Below are 23,459 nucleotides of genomic sequence, written 5' to 3'. Positions count from 1 at the left end.
CAGCTCAGAGAAGTTATTTCCTTAAGGTCACAGAGCTAGTTAAGTGAAGACACAGGAGTCAAATACAGATATGATTCCACAGCCTATGTTCTTTCCCCTTTGTGTATAAGCCTCTTGACCTTTTATTTGCTTTAAGACAAAGTCTGAACGGGATCTTACATACATAATGCATCTATGGAAGAACACTAAAATGGCTGCTGTTGTGCAGTTGTAGAGAAATGCACATTATTTTACCCTACTTTTCTACTGAATAACTGGCTCTAATATACTTTCTCAGAAATATTATGGGACAAACTGAGCCTTTCCACGATTAAACATGACCCTATATTCAAACAAGGCCTGATTATTAAATGTTTGAAGCTAAATTAGTAATGAGACTACAGCCATTCCAATATGAAAGACTCAGAGCTGCTTAAGAATTTGCAAAACTGCCCCAAATTCTGTGAACACCTGGGCCCTTACCCACTCACTTAACATATTCATTGAGCATTTCCTATATAGAAAGAGACAGTCACTGTTCTAGGGACTGGGAAACACAGTGACAAATAAGATAAAGTCAGTAACCTCATCGAACTTATTCAAATGAGAAACACAGAAACTAAACAAGAGAACAGGGAAGACATCTCAAAGAAGGTGACATTTTTATCAGGGAACTAAATCATGGCGAAAGTGAGCCATACAAATATCTGGGGGGCGGGGTGGGGGGACAAGAGAACGAACATCAGAAAAAGAGGGAACAAACACCAAAGGCCTTACAGAGGAAAGGTGGTTGGTATGTCTGAGGAATAGCAAGGCGGCCAATGCCGCTAGAGTAAAAAAGTAGTAAGAGATACAGACGGATAGACACATGTATATCCTTGAAGGTCCTGATAAGGAGTTTGGATTTTATTCTGCCTTGTGAGGAGAAAACACTGAGTTTTATAAAAAAGATTACTCTAGCAGTAACAGAAATGGCCTGAGGGGAGCAAGAACGAAAGCAGACAGAGCAGTTAAGATGCTATTGCAGAAGACTCAGCAGGAAGAAATAGTGATTTGACCTAGAATGTCATGGTGGTGATGCTTTCTGGTATTTGAAAGTCATCAGGATATACTTGGTGTTTTAAACCTGGGAATGAGGTAATCACTGAGGGAGTGAACACAGAAGAACAGACTGGCTCAGCGCCAAGCCCCGGAGCCCACCAATATTTACCAGTTTAGAAGAGGACAAGCTGGCAAAGGGAAAGCATCTTCATTTTACCAGCACACATGAAATATATTTTGTATTTAGGCTTACCTAGTTTCTTTTTCTAGGCAATGGAGGAAACCAGGTAGTTTAGAGTTCGTTTCTATGCAGTTATATTTCTGACCACATAGAAAATAAAAATATGAGAAATACAACAGAAGTAAAAGATTTCTATTTAAATGAGGCAGAATTTCTTAATAAATTAATATGCAATCAAACCTAGATACATTCAAGTTCAAGCCAATAATTTCTAAAAATATATCATTTCATCAAACTTGGAGTCTTCAACAAATAAAGACCAATAGGCCTAGAACCTGAAAATGCACATAAGTTTTAGAAGTCTTATCATAACATGATCTGACCTATATTTGTTTTATTACCTGATACTGCCAACATGTTAGAAACTTACAACCAGGGAGTATAAAAACCACCAGAAAGTCAAACTGATTTACATGCAAGACAGAAAAAAAGGAAAGGTCTGTGATGCAAAAATTAAAATGTTGACTCATTTCTGTTTTACCATCTAAAGCAGGGCAAATAATTAACTTCGTTTCTAAATTAAAGAAACAGAGGTTTTATACTTGAAAATAAAAATGGTAATGTTTAGTATTTCTTCTGTTGGTTACTACCACAACTTAGTCTACCTCAGTAACAGACATAAAAACTCTCAAGAAATATCAAGTGCCTTCAAATTATGTACTATGGCTCTCCCCAACATTTTATCAAACCAATTATTTTTTAATAGTAGGTACAGTAGAAATTCTACCCCCAAAAAGAATACCTCCGTGGTGATGTGAGAGGCTCCCTCCATTAGCAAGGATTTCTTCTCTAGCAGCTGCCTGTATTTGGAAACAACACAACAAATAGTTGCTACTTAGGTTTCACTCTGAAGTGAAAGTTAAGACCAAGCCCCCAAGGAGGCATGTCCTTCCTAGGTTAAATTACAAACTGGATTTCTAATTTTCCTTTATCTTCCTTTGGTTAAGTACATTTAAAACGCAATTAAAATATGCAGCCTAGTTTTATACATTTTTTCTAGTGAATGGTCACAATGTCTACAACAGTCACTTCAAGATTCTAGAAAAGAAAAAGAAGATAAAATGATCAAATTTATTCTATTCTGCAGCACAGAATCGTTAATAGTAAGTTTTGTGAAGATAGTCATGTCTTACTCTGAAGTAAACACCTCTCTACACCAACAAATGTTAGTAACTAACATGTACTGACTGCTTATTTTATATGCAGAAAAGTACTAAGCAATTTACCTGTAGTAACTTATTTATTTTATACTATAGCCTTGTGTAATAATTGCAATTATCCTTATTTCACAAAGAAAATGAGGCTTAGATGTTTAAATTACTCCCTAAATATCATAAAGTGGGTATTGGACCCAAAATTCCTTGCAAAGCTATCAGAGATCAACCATAAAAACCCTTATGGAGACCATTTCTTAGGTCAATGTCTTGGAACAAGTTACTTGTCAGACCGATGGATATCGAAGTGTAAAAAAACAAACAAACCTTATTTTCTCCTCCTAACATGTTAGGTCCTAAGCTCCTTATAGAGCAACTAAGGTTAGAAAAATAAACACTTACAGCAAAACAGAGAATGACTAAAGTGCAGAGTGGAAAAAAAAGGGGAACAGAAGTAGAATTACATTCAGTTCATGAGTATATATCAGCCATGAGGTGAAGTATCTAGAGTGCCTAGAACCTCTCAATTACTCAGGTGTATATACAGGAGTTAGACCAGGGTAACAGGGCTCAGGCAGGACAGATGGACCACATCTCACAGCAAAGTAACTTATATGAACATTCATCACTTAGGATTTAGGGTTTTTCAAATGAATCAAATATATGCCAGCGTTGTACCTTCTAACAAATTATTTTAAATAACATTATTTTAAATTTAATAAATTACTGAATTAAACAAATGATTTTAAACAAAGCAACAATTACTTGAAATTAGTAGTACTTAGAGAATGGCAGTTTGGATTGGGGAAAAAGGAATAATCTCACTCTTATAGTAGTACAGGGCCTTTGAATACAGCCCTTTGAGTAGCCAGAGGTCAACCAAAACACTGAAAGGCTAAGCTGATGGGGAAGTAAGTACTCCAACTTTTGAGGGTGACAGATATGTTCATTATTTCAATTGGAGTGATATTTGACTTGGGTGTATACATATGCAAAACTCATTAAATTGTACACTTTAAATATGTGCAGTTACTTGTATTGCAAATATACCTCAAAAAAGCTGTAAAAAAAAAAGGGGGGGTGATGAGGCATAGGAGGGAGCCAACCAAACCCTGTCTGTGCTTTGAGTCTAAAAGTGTGCCATTGAAATCACCACATGAAAAAAAAAAAAAGAAATCACCACATGGTGCTGCCTTTGGCAGGCATGCAATAACATTAAGACACTAGGTTTTAAACACTAGTTTAAACACTAGGACACCTGAGGTTTTAACAAACCTCAGTCTCCTCCCAGTTCCTCCAGTCCAGTCTGTCTCTTCAACTTTAGGCATACTTACAAGAAATACCAGCAAACAGAAGGCTTTATAAAAACTGGAATCTTAAGGCCAGTTAAGGAATGTAACGAAACTAGTAGCAAATGAACCTCTATAGTCTATGTATAGCTATAACAATCAAACAATTATGAACCCAGAATAAGGATATTACAGCAACACAGACCAAGAACATTAGGGCTGCTGACCTCAACTGCAGCGAGCATCTGGAAATGGGTGAACTGCCAAAGTGATATCAAGAATTCCTATAGTCCTTTGTTATTTAATACGGTCTTATAAATTGTAAGTAACAACCAAAGAATCACAGGTTACAGAATATTAATTTTAGAATATTAAATCTAATATCTACAGATAATATTAATTTTAGACTCACAAGTCAATATACGACTCAATGCAACAAATATGTTTCTAATTTCTATTGACTATCAACCAGGTAAGTCATGGAGTGATTAAACAGAGTTGAACTAAAATTCATAAATTGATAGGAAAGTTTATTTAAATTAATAAAAGAATGTAAGAATATATTTATGTATGCAAAATTACCTCGGTTTGTTCAAACACAGTCAGTGGGTCACTTATTCCCCTGTAGTTAAAGGCAAAGTAGAAATAGATACATGCACCTGCATCATAAGTCTGCGTCACCCTAAAAAACAAACAGACAATCCCCAGAAGGCTTTAAGTTAAGTGAAATCAGATTTAACATCTAGAACTTTAAAGGCAAAATCATCTGATTTGCTTAAACCGTAATCTCATTCTCTACCCACCTTCTTAATTCCATGGAAGGAATGTAGATTGGCTGGCTGAAAGAAATACAGGAACTATTTGTACTGTTTTTAACAACTTTTTTGAGGTAAGTCTGGATTATTACCCAAAGAGTTTAAAGTTTTAAAAACAATGTAAATGTTTCTCTAATTGGCCTGAAACAACCAACCTCCTCAGAGGATTTTTTTTTTTTTTTAAATGAAATAGATAGCAAAGTTAAAGAAGCCCCAAACAGACTAGATGGGACATTATAAGTCTTCTAAACTTCGTTGAGTCAACAGAAATAGGCATGAGAACTTCAAACTCAGAAACAAGAGAAATGTTCAAATATCAAAAATGATCAGGCTCGGTAAAATAAATAAAGCATCTTCTCCAACTTCACACTAATAATTACTAAGGACTTTGGAAACAAATTTAATGATCATATTAAATGCAGCAATATGGCTTTAAAGTACTGTCTCTGAAGGTTTTACACTCTGGGCCCCATATGTGTGCATGTTGTATGTGTGTTTACAAAAGACATCAAGAACATTAGATTATTAAATCATATATATGATATATACTTGGGCTTTCCAAATGCAATTAGGTGAAGCATTTAAGAGAGCCTCAGGGGCATCTGGGTGGCTCAGTCAGTTAAGTGTCTGACTTTTGATATTGGCCGAGGTCATGATCTCACAGTTCATGAGATCAAGCCCCATGTAGGGCTCTGCACTGTCAGCACAGAGCCTGTTTGGGATTCTCTCTCCCCCTTTCTCTGTCCCTCCCCAGCTTGTGCACATGCTCTCTCTGTCAAAATAAATAAATAAACATTCGAGAAAAAATGGAGAAGAGTGCCAAAATAATCATAGTCAAATCTGTGAATGCAATTTACAGAGGTTCCTACGAAGAATTTAATTTAACAGAAGGAGAGAATACAGAGGAAATACTCTTTTTACTACAACAATACAAATAGAATCTAATTTAAAATTTTAATGGCCTTTTAGGCCAAATGTTAGGTGCCTCAGAACAGAAGAAATGAACTGTTTAACAATGCTACTGTCAATTTGCCAGCTGTGTTTTTCTTCTAGTGTTAATTCACACTCATAAAAAAGATCCCTTGAATGTTTACATTTTAAGTACCAGATTTACAAAGTTTAAGAAAAACTGGAGAACCATCCTAACTATGCGGGCACTATCATTTAGGAATAACCAAATATAAATAAATTGAAAGGATACCTGAATGAAACAAATTTATAGCAAGTAGTAAAATATATATCACTTATATTTGAATCAATATCAATAAACAGAAAATGCAGTCAATATTAAGAAAGCATTGCTACCTTCCAACAAATCCAGGATGTATACCAAAGAGTTCAGTTTTCAATAGATAAGCAGGCTTTTATTTATTTTTTTATTTTTTTAACGTTTTATTTATTTTTGAGATAGGGAGAGACAGAGCATGAACAGGGGAGGGTCAGAGAGAGGGAGACACAGAATCGGAAACAGGCTCCAGGCTCTGAGCTGTCAGCACACAGCCCGACGCGGGGCTCAAACTCACGGACTGCAAGATCATGACCTGAGCCGAAGTTGGCCGCTTAACTGACTGAGCCACCCAGGTGCCCCCCGATAAGCAGGCTTTTAAAAGTTACAACAAAGCTTCAGTGATCAGTATCTCAAGAAAAGATAAAGTAAAAATAATACAAAAACATTTTTGGGAAAACCTCAATTTGGGTGTACTTCAGAAAGTGACTCAAATCCAACACCTTTCAATAGATCAGTTTTATCATTTAAGACCCTTAACACCAACCTCTTCCAAAAATCATCTGGACAAGTGATAGCATGGCTACGAAAGTCATAGTATTATTCTTTAATTTCTAACAGGTTGTTGGAGTACTTTACTTATGTTAGACACACTAGCTAGGAATTCCTTCCCATAAAACTTCTTCGGAAAATTTGGGTTAGAATTTATCTTCCAATATACAAAATACATTTTAATAAATGAAAATGAAATAAATGAACTCAATAAATGCACCCTACAGCTAGTTATTTTCCTTGGGATCTTCAATTTCAATGAGAGTTAGAATTATTTCAAGTCAGTTTTGGAATAACTTTTTAAAAACTAGTTTACAAAATGGATTTCACATATTCAACATTTATACTCAACACACAATAACCTCCTTGGCCACACTATTAAGCAGCTCAAATCAAACTAAACTAAAATCAAACTCTGGTGAAATGCTAGTTTTTATCAAGTATGAGATGTAAGAACTATATTTAAAGCTCCCATTTATTAAAACCATTCAAATAACTAGACCGTGTACATTCAAAATTTTGGTTTTATAAAATGATCATAAAAGCTGAGTATATAAGTTTTTATCAGAAAATCATTCTTAAAAAATAGCTACTGAATAAAAGACATATCTCAAATTTACTCTAAGTCCATCTACCTATAATACATAATGAAGATCCTTATTTTAGACTTTATGAGCTCCTTCTGAAAAACCAAGACTTGTGTTGTTATAGAAGGTGTCCTGAGGCAGAATATTTTACTTCCCAATAATGTTCAATAAGTACTGGTTTATCACAATGATATTCTGATAATGGAAGGGGGGGGAGTCTGGAGAGATAAACAGGGAGATAGGGCAGAAAGAGAAAGTGGGGATAAAATCTGTTAAATTGCTATTTAATAAAAAATAAAAAAATCCTCAGCTACACAAAAATAGATTCTACTATTTAAAACGTTTCAAATTTTACTTGTAACAAATGACTTGGATTATTAGGCCTGATCTGTTTTCTGAACTATAGTAAAGAGGCCTGACAGACTAGACTGTCAAAAGAAGAATTAAGTATCAATTTGGGTTCATAATAAACAAACACAAAATTTTTTCTTAGACTTTAAAATAAAAGGTTTATTTTTAAATATATCTCCAAATTAAAAAAGAAAGGAACAAAAAAACAAAGAACATGTACATTCTTACACCTTTATTTGGAAAGGTTCTCTCCAAGATTAGTCCTAAGCCACTAGTAGGTTTACCAAGTTATAAGCTTTTCGTTGTACAGAACAAGACCCCTATTTTCTTTTCTTTTTTTTTTCTTTTTAACTGGCTTTATTTTTTATTTTTTTAATTTACATCCAAATTAGCATATAGTGCAACAATGATTTCAAGAGTAGATTCCTTAGTGCCCCTTACCCATTTAGCCCATCCCCCCTCCCACAACCCCTCCAGTAACCCTCAGTTTGTTCTCCGTATTTATGAGTCTCTTATGTTTTTGTCCCACTCCCTGTTTTTATGTTATTTTTGTTTCCCTTCCTTATATTCATCTGTTTTGTCTCTTAAAGTCCTCATATGAGTGAAGTCATATGATTTTTGTCTTTCTCTGACTAATTTCACTTAGCATAAAAAAAGACCCCTATTTTCTCATCCTTCAGATATATCAAATGACCAGTCAATAATCTCTAAGTCCACATTTTTAGCTTACATATTCTCAGATTCAACCTCAAATATACTTCTTTAAACCCTGACTGTCTCTCCCACACAGAAGCAAAAAACACAATTTCAAAGAGATCCTTCTGGTTGACATGAACAGTTAATGTATACGAAAGATGATTTCCTCACATTTGTTAGAGTTTTGCTCTCTTACTCCAATGGAAGCACAAAAATTTAGCAAATTCTAAAAGGTATCTGTCCCAATGGGGGCAATAAGTAGAACTAAGAAACACAATATGGTACCAGGGAAGTACAAGATGAGGGTGTAAAAGATAGAAGAAAAAAAAAAAATCAGAAGAGACAGTAGTTTGAAGAATATAGAAACATTTCTGGTCTTGCAAAGCAAATACATGCAAATTATCATGCTATATGAAAATATCAAAGACTTAAGAATTGGATACCTTCATGAGGATTTGTCATTGGAGAAGAAAAATATTGAGATTTCCTTTACTAGCTCTAGTATAGGTTGTCTACCTCAAGTTTAATGTAATGACCTCACAATAATAAAATGACATTCATACAGCCCTTCATATGCTTTCTCAATTCATTCTCACAAGAGTCTCATCAAGTAGATGGTATTACCACTGCTTTACTAATAATCAACTTAGAGCGCAAAGGGATTAAATTCTTAATAAACAGCAAAACAGTGCTTTCACTTTTCAGACACATATAGTATTACAAAACAAAGAAATTCAAAAACTAAGCAGGCAGTTGCCACTGTAATACAGTAGGCCAGCAAGGCCTGGTTCTTGGGCTGAAAGAGGCCCAAGTCTGCCCTCTTAGGCTGAGATTAAGTGATCCCAGGCAAATCAGAACAAGCATCATGAACAGAAATACGTAGAAATGCCATTTTGGTGAGGCATATCTGCTGTTTCAGAGTCAGCATCTGGTGCACTTAACAATAAAGATATTATATTATTTCCCAAATTACTTAATTTGCATTTGTGCTTATACTGAAAATTTTTTGTTTCTACAAATTAATTGAGTTATATTCTTGAAACCCCCTTCCCTGACACATGGGAAAAAAAAAAAAAGCAGTTATACAACACAGAATGTTTAATAAATTTTAAAGTGCTAGATTATGACTGAACCATCTACTTTAAAGATCCCCTTCACATAATCTGTCCTGATTTCCCTTTATTCTCCATTCCAATTAATTCTATAACTTTATAGATAAGTCATATGTTTGATTTAATCTTGATACATTTAATCTTCTTGTGTTTATACAGGTCTTTTAATTATCAGGTGATTGAATACAAAGTGCTCCTTCGCAAGAAAACCTCCTTTTGGACTGCTGCCATTTAACAAAGAGGACAAGATTTGCAGTTTAACTGTCCACTATGGAAGATACCAGCTACATGCAGTGTTTTAAATTTAAATTATTAGAAATTAAATAAAATTTACAATTCAGTGCCACGGTCACACTAGCCACATTTCGACAGCCCCACAGCCACATGTGGCTTGTGGCACCAATACCAGACAGGACAAATAAAGAGTATTTCCATTACTGCAGAAAGATCTATTGAAAGCAAAGAGTTAATCTTCATTTGCATATTTTGCTCTACTCATTCCTTTACTCCATGCCCATTCATTGAATCAGTAACTAATAAAGTGGTTAAAGTGCTTTTTGTCTATTGAAGAAAAGGCTACGTTGATTATGTATTAAATTATAGTTTCCTGAATATATACATGATTTATAATTTCAGTGAATTAAAAGGCACTCCTTTACTTATTCCTGGGGCTCCAAGGTTTGGCTTTTCACTGTCCTGCTGTCCTGAAGGGGTAGAAGGCTCACTTATGGAAGGGTATTCTACTCCTAAAGGGCTCAGGACTGCTCTAAAACCCTAGTGGCACAACCCTAAGAAGGTGGCAAAAGTGAAGTTTAGGAAAGGAAAGCTTGCTAAATGGAACAGACTGAAGCTATTCTTCTGGTGGCGTGAATTACATTTCTCCATTAATTAAAATATGTTTTCCCCCCAGAATAAGCAGTAAAAGAGTAACAACAACAAAAAACTTCACCTGCATGTAGAAAGAGGAGCAAACTGAACACCCTTCTCTTTGCATTCCCTTGTTATTCGCTCTTTTACATTTCTACAGAGATCCACAACCCTAGAAAACAAAATTGAATACAACATTAAGTTTTCAAATAAATTACAAAATTCTAACAAATGTTAGTTTATCTGGCATCTTTCAAGTCAGAAATTCTAAGAAACTTTCATACTTATTCCGTCAAGAATGAACAAGAGCGTTGATCATTCAAATTGAGTCTTCCATTCATAGCTTCAAAGGGGCAAAGTTCTCCCTTTTTTTGCCATAGAAAAGACAGAAGTCAGAAGAGCACACTCAAGCTTCCTGAAGGCAGTTTCCTACACTTAGGTAAACCCAATTTCACAATTAATTTAATCACAAGATTTTAAAAGCTTTTTTAAAAAGCTATAATGAACATGTTAATGAAAATTCAATTTTGGGTTTACAGGAATACCAATCTGTGTCCATGTCTAAGATATTTCCCTTAATATAAAAATAATTTAGTCAATAATCGTGAGGTTATACCAAATGTTCAATAGCCTTTTGTCAAGCTCTGAGCTAAAATCTACTTTAACAAAGACTTACTGGATGTTAACTGGATGTCAGCAATGTAAAAAGCTGTGCTAGACTGGTATTAAGAGTCAGTGAAAACAGATAAGTAAGAAATAGTTCATAAAGGGAATGGGGGGATTGATAATATTTAATAATATTAATCCTTTTTCTATCTTTTTTTTTTTTTTTCAACGTTTATTTATTTTTGGGACAGAGAGAGACAGAGCATGAATGGGGGAGGGGCAGAGAGAGAGGGAGACACAGAATCGGAAACAGGCTCCAGGCTCTGAGCCATCAGCCCAGAGCCTGACGCGGGGCTCGAACTCACGGACCGCGAGACCGTGACCTGGCTGAAGTCGGACGCTTAACCGACTGCGCCACCCAGGCGCCCCCTTTTTCTATCTTTTAAATAAATTTTTATTTGAAATAATTTTATTATTTTTTAAATTTTTTAACGTTTATTTATTTTTTTGAGAAAGAGCATGAGTGGGGGAGGGGCAAAGACAGAGGAAGACACAGAATCTGAACCAGGCTCCAGGTTCTGAGCTGTCAGCACAGAGCCTGACGCAGGGCTCCAACTCACAGACTGCAAGATCATGACCTGAGCCAAAGTCAGACGCTCAACCGACTGAGCCACCCAGGCTCCCCTTGAAATAATTTTAGATACAGAAAGTCACAAAGACAGACAGTGTTCCTCTTTCCCTGGTTTCCTCTAATGTTAATATATAACCATGACAGATTTGTCAAAACTAAGAAACTGACTTCAGGACATCACTATTAACTAGAACACTTTATTTATATTTCACCATTTAATTTTGACTCCAAGATACCACTGTTTTAAAATATAAAGGCATCTGATTTCTTTTGTTGTTTAGTTTTTGATATAATTTTTAAGGCCCTATTTTGGAGTGCAAGAGAGCTAATAGTGATGCATTCATACTTTGGGAACATGCTCAGGAAAAAGTTCTAAAATGGAAAACAGATGTCAATCACAGCTTCTAGGTTGGAGATGCAGAGACAAAAGATTTGGCTGACAAAAGATTAATCTATTTTTTAATGTGAGCTGTAATATTTTGTTATTACTATATATTGTTTCATTTGGAAAATAAAACTCCTAAGGTACATATAAGCCATCTAATTCTTCAATAAACATCCTGACAACATACTGACGCTGATTCTGTGTTTCAAATCTTAGTCTGTTTAGAATCAGGAGAATGGAAAAGGTAACAAAGAAGCACAAAAGACTGGGCCATCTCTAGTCTAAAGACTGATTTGACTGTGTGAGAGCCAATTTGATAAAAACCATAACATTTACATGGATTATGCTTTATAAGACACATTAAAGTTATCCATATTTCCAATAAGAACAAAGAATATATGGTTAAAATATAAATATGGAAAGGGGTTTAATGGTTTGTTAGCTATTTTATTAGCATGTCAAATTTTATTTTTTTAATATATGTGTCTGAAAGTTTTATAAATTCTAATTTTACAAAACAATTCTCTTCAGTTAAATTGTGCTTAATTCTATGAGAGTGTAGACAAATACAATTTATCAGTGTTATTTATGCCTCACCTATGGAATGGTAAGGATGCATGCTTTTAAAATATCTCCTACTAAAGTATTTAGATTATTGGAATTTATTGTGTCTTTATTTTGAAAATCCAACTTGTAAAACAAATACTTCAAACATAAATAAAACCTACTAAGTAAGCTTTAATAGCTACAGGGATTAATGAATATTATAAATTTATAAATAAGTTCTTTATCATGACTCTAGAAAGTGGAATTTAAGTGCTACATAATAATATATGATAATTTACAATAATAATGAGGAGGAGATGGAACAAATAACATGACCAAATGGTTAAAACCCTTAATAGGATACTTTCTAGAAATGATTTGTACAGAGGATGTTCTTTTTCTCTTAATTTTTTTTTTACTTCAGAGAGAGAGAGAGAGAGAGAGAGAGAGAGAGAGAGACTGGGGGAGAGGGGCAGAAGGAGAGAGAATCTTAAGTAGTCTCTATGCTCAGCACAGAGCCCAATGCAGGGCTCTGGTCATGGTCATGGGATCATGACTTGAGCCGAAATCAAGAGCTGAATGCTTAACTGACTTCAGACACCCAGGTGCCCCCAGAGGGGAGTTCTTGAAGTATTCTGGCATAGAACTTGTACAAAAGCCAACACAGTCCACTTGGACCATTCTATGTAAGATAAACATAACTGTGTATACATTTAACTTTTCACCTGACCTATTGGCAAATTTAACCCTGTTGACAATTCCCTACTTGAAAAAAATTTTCCTGGGCTTCTTTCACATCACTGGTTTTCCTCCAAATCCTCGAGATATTATTCTCTTTTGCTAGCTCTTGTTTGTATATCCAAACAAAATAAATTTTGGGGTTCCCTGGACTTCCTTCTTAGGTCCTCTTTTTTTTCTTCATCCATACTAGCTATAAGGGTTTGTATCTACTCCCTTGGTTTTAATCACAAGCCTCATGCTAATGTCTCCAAAATCTTTAAATCTCCAACTCAGACTGTTTAGACAGCTAATTTTATAGGCTACATTCTTACATTATTCCCAAGTTCATTCATAGGAGTCTATTCAGAATATTCATTGTGCACTCAACAGATACAGTTATTTTGGTAGGACTACTGAGAAATACACAAAAACTAGTAAGGCAAATAACCCCTTAAGAGATTTATACATGAAAAGGCTAAGCAACCTAATAACGTGTGAGACTTGAAGACTCTGACTCCATGGGTTTCTGCTAAACATGGTCTCTACCTAGGTAAATGTTAGAGAGAAAAAACAATTTGTTAAATGGGTAACAAGTAAAGTTTCTATCAGGAATGTAGCTGCTTTCCATTCATTTTATTTATGAAAAATTTAGCTGATGAAGTTGTTTTAATTGAAAAGAAACCAAATATATAACCTGTATAAAACAGTCAGATGTCAGTAAGTTGATAATTTTTTTTCTTTACAAGATTTATCCCCTTGTTAAAATTTAGTTATCAAAAACTGTGAATAACAGATTGATACTATAAACTGTTGTTTTACAATGCATGGAATATGAACATCAATGCACCAAAAGTCATAACCCATAGTAGACAAAGAATGAATGCAGAAAGTAAAAAGTCCTCTGGGGAAGGGAAAAAAAGAGTTAGGGTAGAACAAAAATGTTAAGATATGTAATATCTAAAAGGTAGATTCATGGGAATTTGTCATGTACTTTATTACTGATTTAATTTGTAATTTTTTTTTTTTTAATTTTTTTTTTCAATGTTTATTTATTTTTGGGACAGAGAGAGACAGAGCATGAACGGGGGAGGGGCAGAGAGAGAGGGAGACACAGAATCGGAAACAGGCTCCAGGCTCCGAGCCATCAGCCCAGAGCCTGACGTGGGGCTCGAACTCCCGGACCGCGAGATCATGACCTGGCTGAAGTCGGACGCTTAACCAACTGCGCCACTCAGGCGCCCCTAATTTGTAAATTTTATAAAGAAAACATAAAATGTAAAGCATACCAGAATAAAAATGTACTAACAATCTTAACAGCTTTTATTACTGAGTTAACTTATGAGTCCATTTAAAAAAAAAAAATTTTTTTTTTAACGTTTATTTATTTTTGAGACAGAGAGAGACAGAGCACGAATGCGGGAGGGTCAGAGAGAGGGAAACACAGAATCTGAAACAGGCTCCAGTCTCTGAGCTGTCAGCACAGAGCCCAACGCGGGGCTCAAACTCAGGGACTGCAAGATCACGCCCTGAGCTAAAGTCGGATGCGTTACCGACTGAGCCACCCAGGCGTCCCTTATGAGTCCATTTTTAATAAAACCACTTCACATTTCCTCATCGGTTTTTATTATTAATTCCCTAACCAATATTTGTATACCAACATTTGTGTATATGTGTATGTGCATAACATAAAAATAGAAATTATACATAATATCTTAAGTTGGATTTCTTTTAGAAATCACTTAAATGCAAGTTAAGATCTTGCTTAATAGTAACCATCCAAAATCAAAAGCTAAATCATATATTACAAAAGAAGTTTAACACTGGGTTTATATTTGGGGGATGTTCTAGAGAACCTTCAAGCATATTAAGCATTTAAGAATTTAAATCAAAGCTAGTAAAACTATAGACTGACACTTAAGTGCTCACTAAGATTCTTTAAAATATAGACTTCAATAACACCTTCCTTCTATGGGACATGGACAAATCTGTCTAAATAAAAAAAAAAAAGCTGGCAAATATGACATTCTGATGAAGGTGTTAATATAAATAAAAGTGATCACCTTGTTTCAATGTTTCTTTATAAAAATTTTAAAATTTGTATATTTGTGCACAAAGATATATTATTTCAATAACTCCTATAGCATAATATGAGACATTTTATTATATTTTACCTGTCCCAAGGAGCAGAAGTCTCAAAAGACTCTCCTAATATATAGTATTCCAAACCCAAGTCCTATTAAAAAAAAGACACAAAAATCAAGAAATTACAACAGATGCAGAAGAATCAAGAATACTGTCATATTGTTAGTATTTCACGTAATTGTTAATATCACATGTTTCTAATTTAACCTCCACTGTTCTTTACTCTCCACCCCATAAAAGCAATGGTAAGTGGCCTTGAGTGTGAGCTACAACCTCCAGGAGGACAGGAACTTTGTCTTGTTCTCTTTTGTATCTCTGGCACCAGGCAGTGTGCCTGATACATGGCAGGAACTCAAATATTTCTCCAAGGAATGGAGCCTCTGAGAACTGTCTATGTACATGTAGAGGATACTAGCAGAACAGATTTTTTTTGGAGCCTAAATAGTAAATTAAACAACACTAAAAAGTGGTCATCAGGATGGAAGGACCAGGGCAGCAGGAAAGTAGGAGCAGTGGGGACTAAAGGAAGAAGGTAGATCTCCCTTTCCTGAAATCAACTTTTCTTTAAAAAACAAATTAGAAAATATAGTGCCTCTCTTTGTAGTAACTAAATAAGATAGGATATCTGGAAGCACTTCTGCTAGGAAAATATATTTTATACCACATAAGATATAATGCTTATATGATAAGTAACTTATAATACCCAGAATACAATTCTGTTTTAATATCAAAACTGGAAAGAGCAATTCATAAGCCACCCGAGATGCAAAGATAGAAAGAATATTTTATAAGCAGAAAAATCAATAAATGTTAAGTTTTCACTTCTAGTAAGATGATTCACTTCAACTCTACCACTGGTTGGCAGGAAAAATCCCCAAATTACTGATCTAAAATGTGTCGCTTTTTTCTTGTGCATTCATTTACGCAGTAAACACATATGTGGTGACAAAGGTATTAAGCACTGGGAAAATAAAAAATAAAACAATCCCTCCCATCTCAATACTGCTTCTGATTCAGTTTTAACAGTGTGTAAGCTGTATTTGTTACAGTAACACATCATTTTCTAGAATTCTGAATTTAGTAATATGGGAAAATGGTCAATATACTTAGAAAATGCTCAACAAACAAAAACTTGTGGATAACCAAAATGCTTACTATGGGAGACCCTGAGGTAGTAACAGTCTATGGAGGTAAACATTATTGTAAGACCTAAAATCATCTATTACTTTTCATGATCTGTAAATCTCTTAATTACAATTTTTAACATAGCAAACAAGCAATAAATGTAATTTCCCTTATCAGCGTGGGGGAATGGAGTGCCCAGAAAAATGCATATGCTTCAAATTCACTGCAACCTAAAATTTAGATCTTACCTAAGATTAGTTTTGAAATAAGAATACAATTCAAGCTTTCTAGAGAAGTAAAAACAAGTTTTATATAAGTTTATGTAAGTATTTCCTTCAGAACAATTTCCAAGTGAAAAATTAGAAAATGCAGTATTTGAGAAAGTCAAATTCTCAATAGGATATCTGAGAAATGATGTTTTAAAATAAGACCTTTCAAATTACATAAACAAGCAATATTTAAAAAATATAACCCTAACAATAGCAGAAAACAACTAAGAAACTTGAGTTTATTACAGCCAAGGTAGAAAAACAAAATAAGTAAATAAACTTTTGAAAGAATACTTTCATATCAACAAGTATAGTAGACTCTTGGACTAATAAAGTTTCTCACAAGTAGAAAATGTGGAATTAGAAAAATTTTAGAGCCCAAATACAGACAAATTATTTCTTTAATTCTACATAGTAATCATCACCAGTGAACCAACTACTACTTAGAATCAAGTTAAATACCAATTTTTAATGAGTTAAAGAAAGATTATACATATTTAAAACTTGATTATGAATCAAGTGAGAAATGGTGCTAAATAAGACAGCTCGATTCTAACCAAGCAATGTTAGGAATGGCATGTTCAACTTCCAGACAGAGAAAGTCACCATTCTTTTAAAGAGGAGAATGATCTATATAATCTTCAAATTCCTCAAAAGCAATATATGGAAGATTTAATTGGGATTCTGAAGGTTTGTAGCTAGTCCTACATTCATGTCAAATGATGTGCTACATCATACTAGGTTAAAACTTAAGAAAATAATTTTATTCATTCAAAGTAAGAAAAAGGATTATTTGCAATATAAACTGACAAGGAAATATGAGATAACTTACTCGAATATACGCAATGACATAGGTCAGCAAATAACCTCTCTGTCCATTATCTTCTCCAATTGCCAACCCACTGTAATTAAAGAACAAACTGTTAATATATTTCATATGTATTTATGAAAAATATACAAAAATAACCAAACTAATATAACACCTCAAGGTAACTGTTTAACAGATTAACATATATTATACTGCATCTCATTCTTATTGTAATCTAATTTATCAGATATATATCAAAGAGTTGTCAAAAGAATAAGCTTGGAGAACAAAAACCTAAAGATACTTTTAATATTTCAGTTTGGTCATTAATTTCAAACTTGCATCCATCAAACTAATAAAACTGACTCATGAACTCAACTACTTCTACCAACATTGACAAAAGTACAGAGAACTAGCCATGAGAAACAAGCTTAAGTAAACTTTAATAATCTTTACAAGCATACCAAGATACTTAAAATACTTATTTTATTCATATATTTTATCCATATATTCATGTGTTACTATAGCCCTATTCATATTTAAAGATGTATAATGATTGACTATATCTTCCAAATACCAAGAAGTTTTCTGAATACCTGGGTACATAGTATATGAAGTATTAGACACACTGTTTATTTTATGAAAATATGAAAAGTATGACAAAACATACTTACACAGAAATATTAAAGTTTATGAAGCAGCATACAGATAAGTACCAGACAAAGAGGTAAGGTTTTATTACTATGAACACATCAACTATCCATTTCAATTTGAAAGTAGTTTTATCCACAGAAATTATATTTGGTGATCTAATTAGAACTAATCCCATATAACATATAATTCAGTCCAAGCACTTTGCTTTGTGAAAGTCATTCTTATGTTAAAAGACTAAAAATGATTATTGATTTTACTACCTTCAGTAAAGAGCTTTTAATTTTGCTTGTTTTCATCATCAGGCAGAAATTAAATTTTAACTATTCTTAGTCAACTAAAGAAAACTTACCACAAACTCCCAAAGTATCTACCAAAAAAAAATCCCTCAATAAAACCAGATAGAAAACTGTGACTTTCTTGGGTCATAATGGATGGTTAACTTCCATGCCTCTCCCCTCAGTACCCTAATTGCTCCTCCTTCACCTCAGTATGCTGAACCCTTAACCATGGTGTTGCTCAAGACTCGGGTCTTGAGCCTCTGTTAGTTACACCTCTTCCGGAAAAATCATTTTTCTTATTACTTCAGTTAACACCTATGGTGAAGTTCTTCCTTCCCCTGAAGTTTTGCTTGGATTTGGCAGTAAGTAAACATAGTAAGTGAACAACATAGATGTGCCCTTGTGCTATACAAATAATGTAAGGCAACTGTAGGCTAGGATGTATAGGCCAAATCAGATATCCTTATAGCTGCATACACACGAATCAGTATCACCCAGAGAAGTGGCAAACACTTGATGGAAGCGGCTCTAGTCTAGAACCACTTGGAGATGGGGTGCAAAGAGATGAAACAAGAGGGGTTGTTCGTATTACTAGAATGTTAATGAGCAAAGAAGACAGAACCTAGTCAAGCAGTTGCGAGTGAAAAGTAAGAAGCAACAATATAATTCTGGGTTGGATACAAATGGATTTGAGGTGAGAGGTAGGAAGTCAAAGTTCCAAAACAAAAAGGCAACTAGTCAGAAAATTGCTGTGGCAAGAACCGGGAGGAAAATATCTGAGCCTATACCTCACATAGATATGAAGCAGTCAGATACTGAGTCCAAGAAAGAAAAAGCACTACTGAGCTGGGAAATAGGAACAATTCATTCTGGGCCTAGTGGTAGAAAGAGAGTGAAGACCAGCAAATGGTGCAAGAGACCTGCGCTGGGAAATCCTTGAGAAGGTGCATTCTAAGCGGATATTTGGTGAGAAATAACAGATATGAACCTTTAGTAGGCTTCTTTTATATCAGATGAGAAAAAGTCCTTCTTGCAGTTCCAGGTCAAGCCATTTTTCTTTAGATACTCTTCTAGAATCTCTTGGAGCAGGGAGGGGTGGAGCAAAGGGGTCAGGAGGATCAGTTCCACTTTGGAATTCAGCGTGACAAACCACACAGAAACATGCATTTTCTTATCCCAAACAGGAAGAAATTGATGTCCATTCTAAATTCATAAACCCCAGGGGCGCCTGGGTGGCTCAGTCAGTTGAGCGACCGACTTCGGCTCAGGTCATGATCTCACGGTTTGTGAGTTCGAGCCCCACGTCAGGCTCTGTGCTGACAGCTCAGAGCCTGGAGCCTACTTCGGATTCTGTGTCTCGCTCTCTCTCTGCCCCTCCCCCACTCATGCTCTGTCTCTCTCGGTCTCAGAAATAAATAAACATTAAAATAATAATAATAATAATAATAATAATAATAAATAAATAAACAAACCCCAAAGGAGAAGGAAAGTCATTCTGGGCTTGCTTTTGTGAATCATAGGTTTCCCTGCAAATTTAGCTTTTTGTAACTTCTTTCTCACTTATTCTCTGTCTTACATTTTTAACTTTCAGAACTCCATCTTCTAGACAGGATTGCCTTAAAATACAACATGTAAACAATAGTAGGGCATTGAAATTAAATGCTTCTAAGTTGCCAATTACATAGCAGCCACTCCAAAAAGGTATACGAAGATTCAAACTGCTTTATGTTAAAGTAGCAACATCGATTCCCTACGTTCTGCTCCCCGTCGCAAATTTCAAACATCAATTAACAAGATTCTTAAATTTAAACCTGTTTCATGAGAAAGGGCTGGGAAGACTAATGAAAGAGGAAGGAGAGACAATCTTTTTATATAAAAGAGCCATCTGGTGAACCTAATCACTCTCATGTTGAATTACATTAAACAACTTAAGCACACACTTTAAAAATAACAATAACACATTACCTTAAGTTCTATGGTAAATGTCAGTACATCTGTCATGACTGCTGACAGGGAATGTTTATTCTGTTTAGCTCTTAGAGAAGTTAAAGTATATTACTAGCAAGCATAGATAAACAACCGAAGTATGATTACTCAACATTTGCCTATTATTTTCCACTGGATCATATGTATTCAAAGGTATTTAACAGTGTTAGGGTAGGGGTGGAAGACAAGGAGGAAAATGGCTGAAATGACACATAAAAATGTCTAAACTGTTGGGAGTAGTTTATTTAAAAACAATCAATTCAGAGTTAATGAGGGGGTAGAACAGAGGATAAAACTAAAGAACAGAAAATAAAGGATAGATTAATAATGCCCTAATTCAAAATAAAATACATGAGCTAAACTAACTTATGAAACTTTAGCAGAAAGGAATTCAGTGGTACTTTCCTCCTTCTAGTTATGTAGAAGAAATCATTGGGGAGCAAGGGTTGGCCCAGTGGCATCGTAAGTAAGAAAAATATGTCTGACGGACTTCCAAGCCGTATTACAAAACTGTAATAATCAAGACCATATGGTACTGGCACAAAAACTGACACTCAGATTAATGGAACAGAATAGAGAACCCAGAAATGGACACACAAACGTATGGCCAACTAATCTCTGACAAAGCAGGAAAGAATATCCAATGGAATAAACACAGTCTCTTCAGCAAGTGGTGCTGGGAAAACTGGACAGTGACATGCAGAAAAATGAACCTGGACCACTTTCTTACACCATACACAAAAATAAACTCAAAATGGATTAAAGACCTAAATGTCAGACAGGAAGCCACCAAAATCCTCAAGGAGATCCTCTTTGACCTTGGCCACAGCAACTTCTTACTCAGCATGTCTCCAGAGGCAGGGGAAACAAAAGCAAAAATGAACTACTGGGACCTCATCAAAATAAAAAGTTTCTGCACGGTGAAGGAAGCAATCAGCAAAACTAAAAGGCAACCAACGGAATGGGAGAAGATATCTGCAAATGACATATCAGATAAAGGGTTAGTATCCAAAATGTATAAAGAACTTATCCAACTCAACACCCAAAAACAAAACATCTAGTGCAGAAATGGGCAAAAGACATGAATAGACACTTCTCCCAAGAAGACATCCAGATGGCCAACTGACACATGAAAAAATGCTCAATTTCACTCATCATCAGGGAAATACAAATCAAAACCACAATGAGACATCACCTCACACCTGTCAGAATGGCTAACCTTAACGACTCGGGCAACAACAGATATTGGCGAGGATGTGGAGAAAGAGGATCTCTCTTGCACTGCTGGTGGGAATGCAAACTGGTGTGGCCACTCTGGAAAACTGTATGGAGGCTCCTCAAAAAATTAAAAATAGAACTATCCTATGGCCCAGCAATTGCACAACTAGGTATTTATCCAAAGGATACAAGGATGCTGTTTTGAAGGGGCACATGCACCCCAATGTCTAGAGCAGCACTATCAACAATAGCCAAAATATGGAAAGAGCCCAAATGTCCATCGATGGATGAATGAATAAAGAAGATGTGGTATAGCTATACAATGGAGTTTTACTCGGCAATCAAAAAGAATGAAATCCTGCCATTTGCAACTATGTGGATGGAACTAGAGAGTATTATGCTAAGTGAAATTAGTCACAAAAAGACAAATATTGTATGACTACACTCATATGAGAACTTTAAGATACAAAACAGATGAACACAAGGGAAGGGAAGCAAGAATAATATAAAAACAGGGAGGGGGACAAAAACATAAGAGACTCTTAAATATGGAGAACAGAGGGTTACTGGAGGGGTTGTGGGAGGGGGATGGGCTAAATAGGTAAGGGGCATTAAAGGAATCTACTCCTGAAATCATTGTTGCACTATACGCTAACTAACTTGGATGCAAATTTTAAAAATAAATTAAATAGGGGTGTCTGGGTGGCTCAGCGGGTTGAGTGTCCAACTTCAGTTCAGGTCATGGACTCGCGGTTCATGAGTTCGAGCCCCACGTTGGGCTCTGTGCTGACAGCTCAGAGCCTGGGGCCTGCTTCGGATTCTGTGTCTCCCTGTCTCTCTGTTCTTCCCATGCTCGTGCTCTCTCTCTCTCTCAAAAATAAAGATTAAAAAAAAAAGTTAAAAAAAAAAGAAAAGAAAAATATTTCTGAATATTTCAGTGATTAGAACCAAGAACTAGTGTGTACAGAGAAACATGAGGAAAACCAAGAGTGCTAGAAAACTACATGGAGATATTTCCAAGTATCAAATCAAAATCAAAATAGCCCTAAGCCATCTAATTACAGCCTGGATTATCAGTACAGAAGATTTCTGCAATCTAAATGAAGGAAGACAGGATGAAAGCATATTAAGAAATTATAATTATAACATAACTAGTAAGTAGCAAATAACAACAGCAAAAAAAATGAGACCTCAATCAGAGTCTGAGTTTTAATGCTTTGCCCCTGCTTTAAATAGGTATCTCATTTACTATAACCTATTTTTAATGGATGAATTTGATATAAGTTTTGTTTGGTATAAACAAATTGCTGGAATTAAATCAAGAGTTCTGGGGCTTCACTATCCGTATCCAGAAAGACCTGGATTCACCTTAAAGAAGTTCATTCTTACTTTTAAGTTGTAAATGTCTGGAATCACTTGAGAAAAACAAGACTTACATTACATGACAAGGGAGTTCATGACAGTTGGTGGCTCAACTTAAAACTGACAAAATGGCTCTAATAAATACCTAAAGATTAAAATATGCTCTTTTAAGGGTGGCACAGCAGTTAGACATAAATGAAATAGAATTTAAAATGTCAGGGAATGACATTCAGTTTCATTAATTCTTTCAACAAATGTTCAATTAAGTGTCTAGTATATACCAGGCATCAACAGTGATGTCCAAGAAGAGACAGTTGAAGAATTACGTCTTACCTCACACAAAAAGGCATTTTGTCATCATCCTACCCCAGTCCAAGAGGAAACGTAGCACATTACTAACTAGTAATGATTTTGTTGGCTACTCTGAATTTTAATTACAATTAGAGGTACTACAAAGTGGAATTTCTCTGCATCTCTATGCATGTGTTGGTGTGTATGCTGGAGGCAGGAAGGGTCACTGGGGGGACTGAGGTGAAACTAAGCAAATTTAACCTCATATAAAGTAATTCAAATATTATAGCATCCATTTCCCTACAAGTGCTCCTGAATAATTTTGACGTCCCAATTAAATATTTCAATATATAAAAAACAATTTTTAAAAGTTTCAGCCTCTAATATTTAAGGCTATAACAGAAACTAAAAGATTTAATTTATATATAAAAGATTTTAATTTAAATCCCCTTAATTATTTCTAATACCATGGATTTTAAGAAAAATGTTTTAAAAATCAAATTATATATATACTTCACATAACTTAGAA

General features: G+C 34.9%; 1 protein-coding gene across 1 annotated transcript in view; it reads right to left on the bottom strand.

Annotated features, from left to right (window-relative positions):
• AGPS (alkylglycerone phosphate synthase) overlaps window positions 1–23,459 on the bottom strand; it is a 145,147-nt gene that overhangs the window by 17,438 nt on the left and 104,250 nt on the right. Inside the window, exons 15-19 of the mRNA XM_025935115.2 lie at window positions 17,166–17,235; window positions 14,969–15,030; window positions 9,992–10,081; window positions 4,287–4,386; window positions 2,004–2,061 (exon numbers count right to left, since the gene is read on the bottom strand). Coding sequence (XP_025790900.2) covers window positions 2,004–2,061; window positions 4,287–4,386; window positions 9,992–10,081; window positions 14,969–15,030; window positions 17,166–17,235 — 380 coding nt within the window. The remainder of the gene's footprint in view (window positions 1–2,003; window positions 2,062–4,286; window positions 4,387–9,991; window positions 10,082–14,968; window positions 15,031–17,165; window positions 17,236–23,459) is intronic.

Source organism: Puma concolor, chromosome C1 (assembly GCF_028749965.1).
Source record: "Puma concolor isolate L17-30 chromosome C1, mPumCon1.1.hap2, whole genome shotgun sequence".
Lineage (NCBI taxonomy): Eukaryota > Metazoa > Chordata > Mammalia > Carnivora > Felidae > Puma > Puma concolor.
This window is presented reverse-complemented; position numbering and strand designations above follow the sequence as displayed.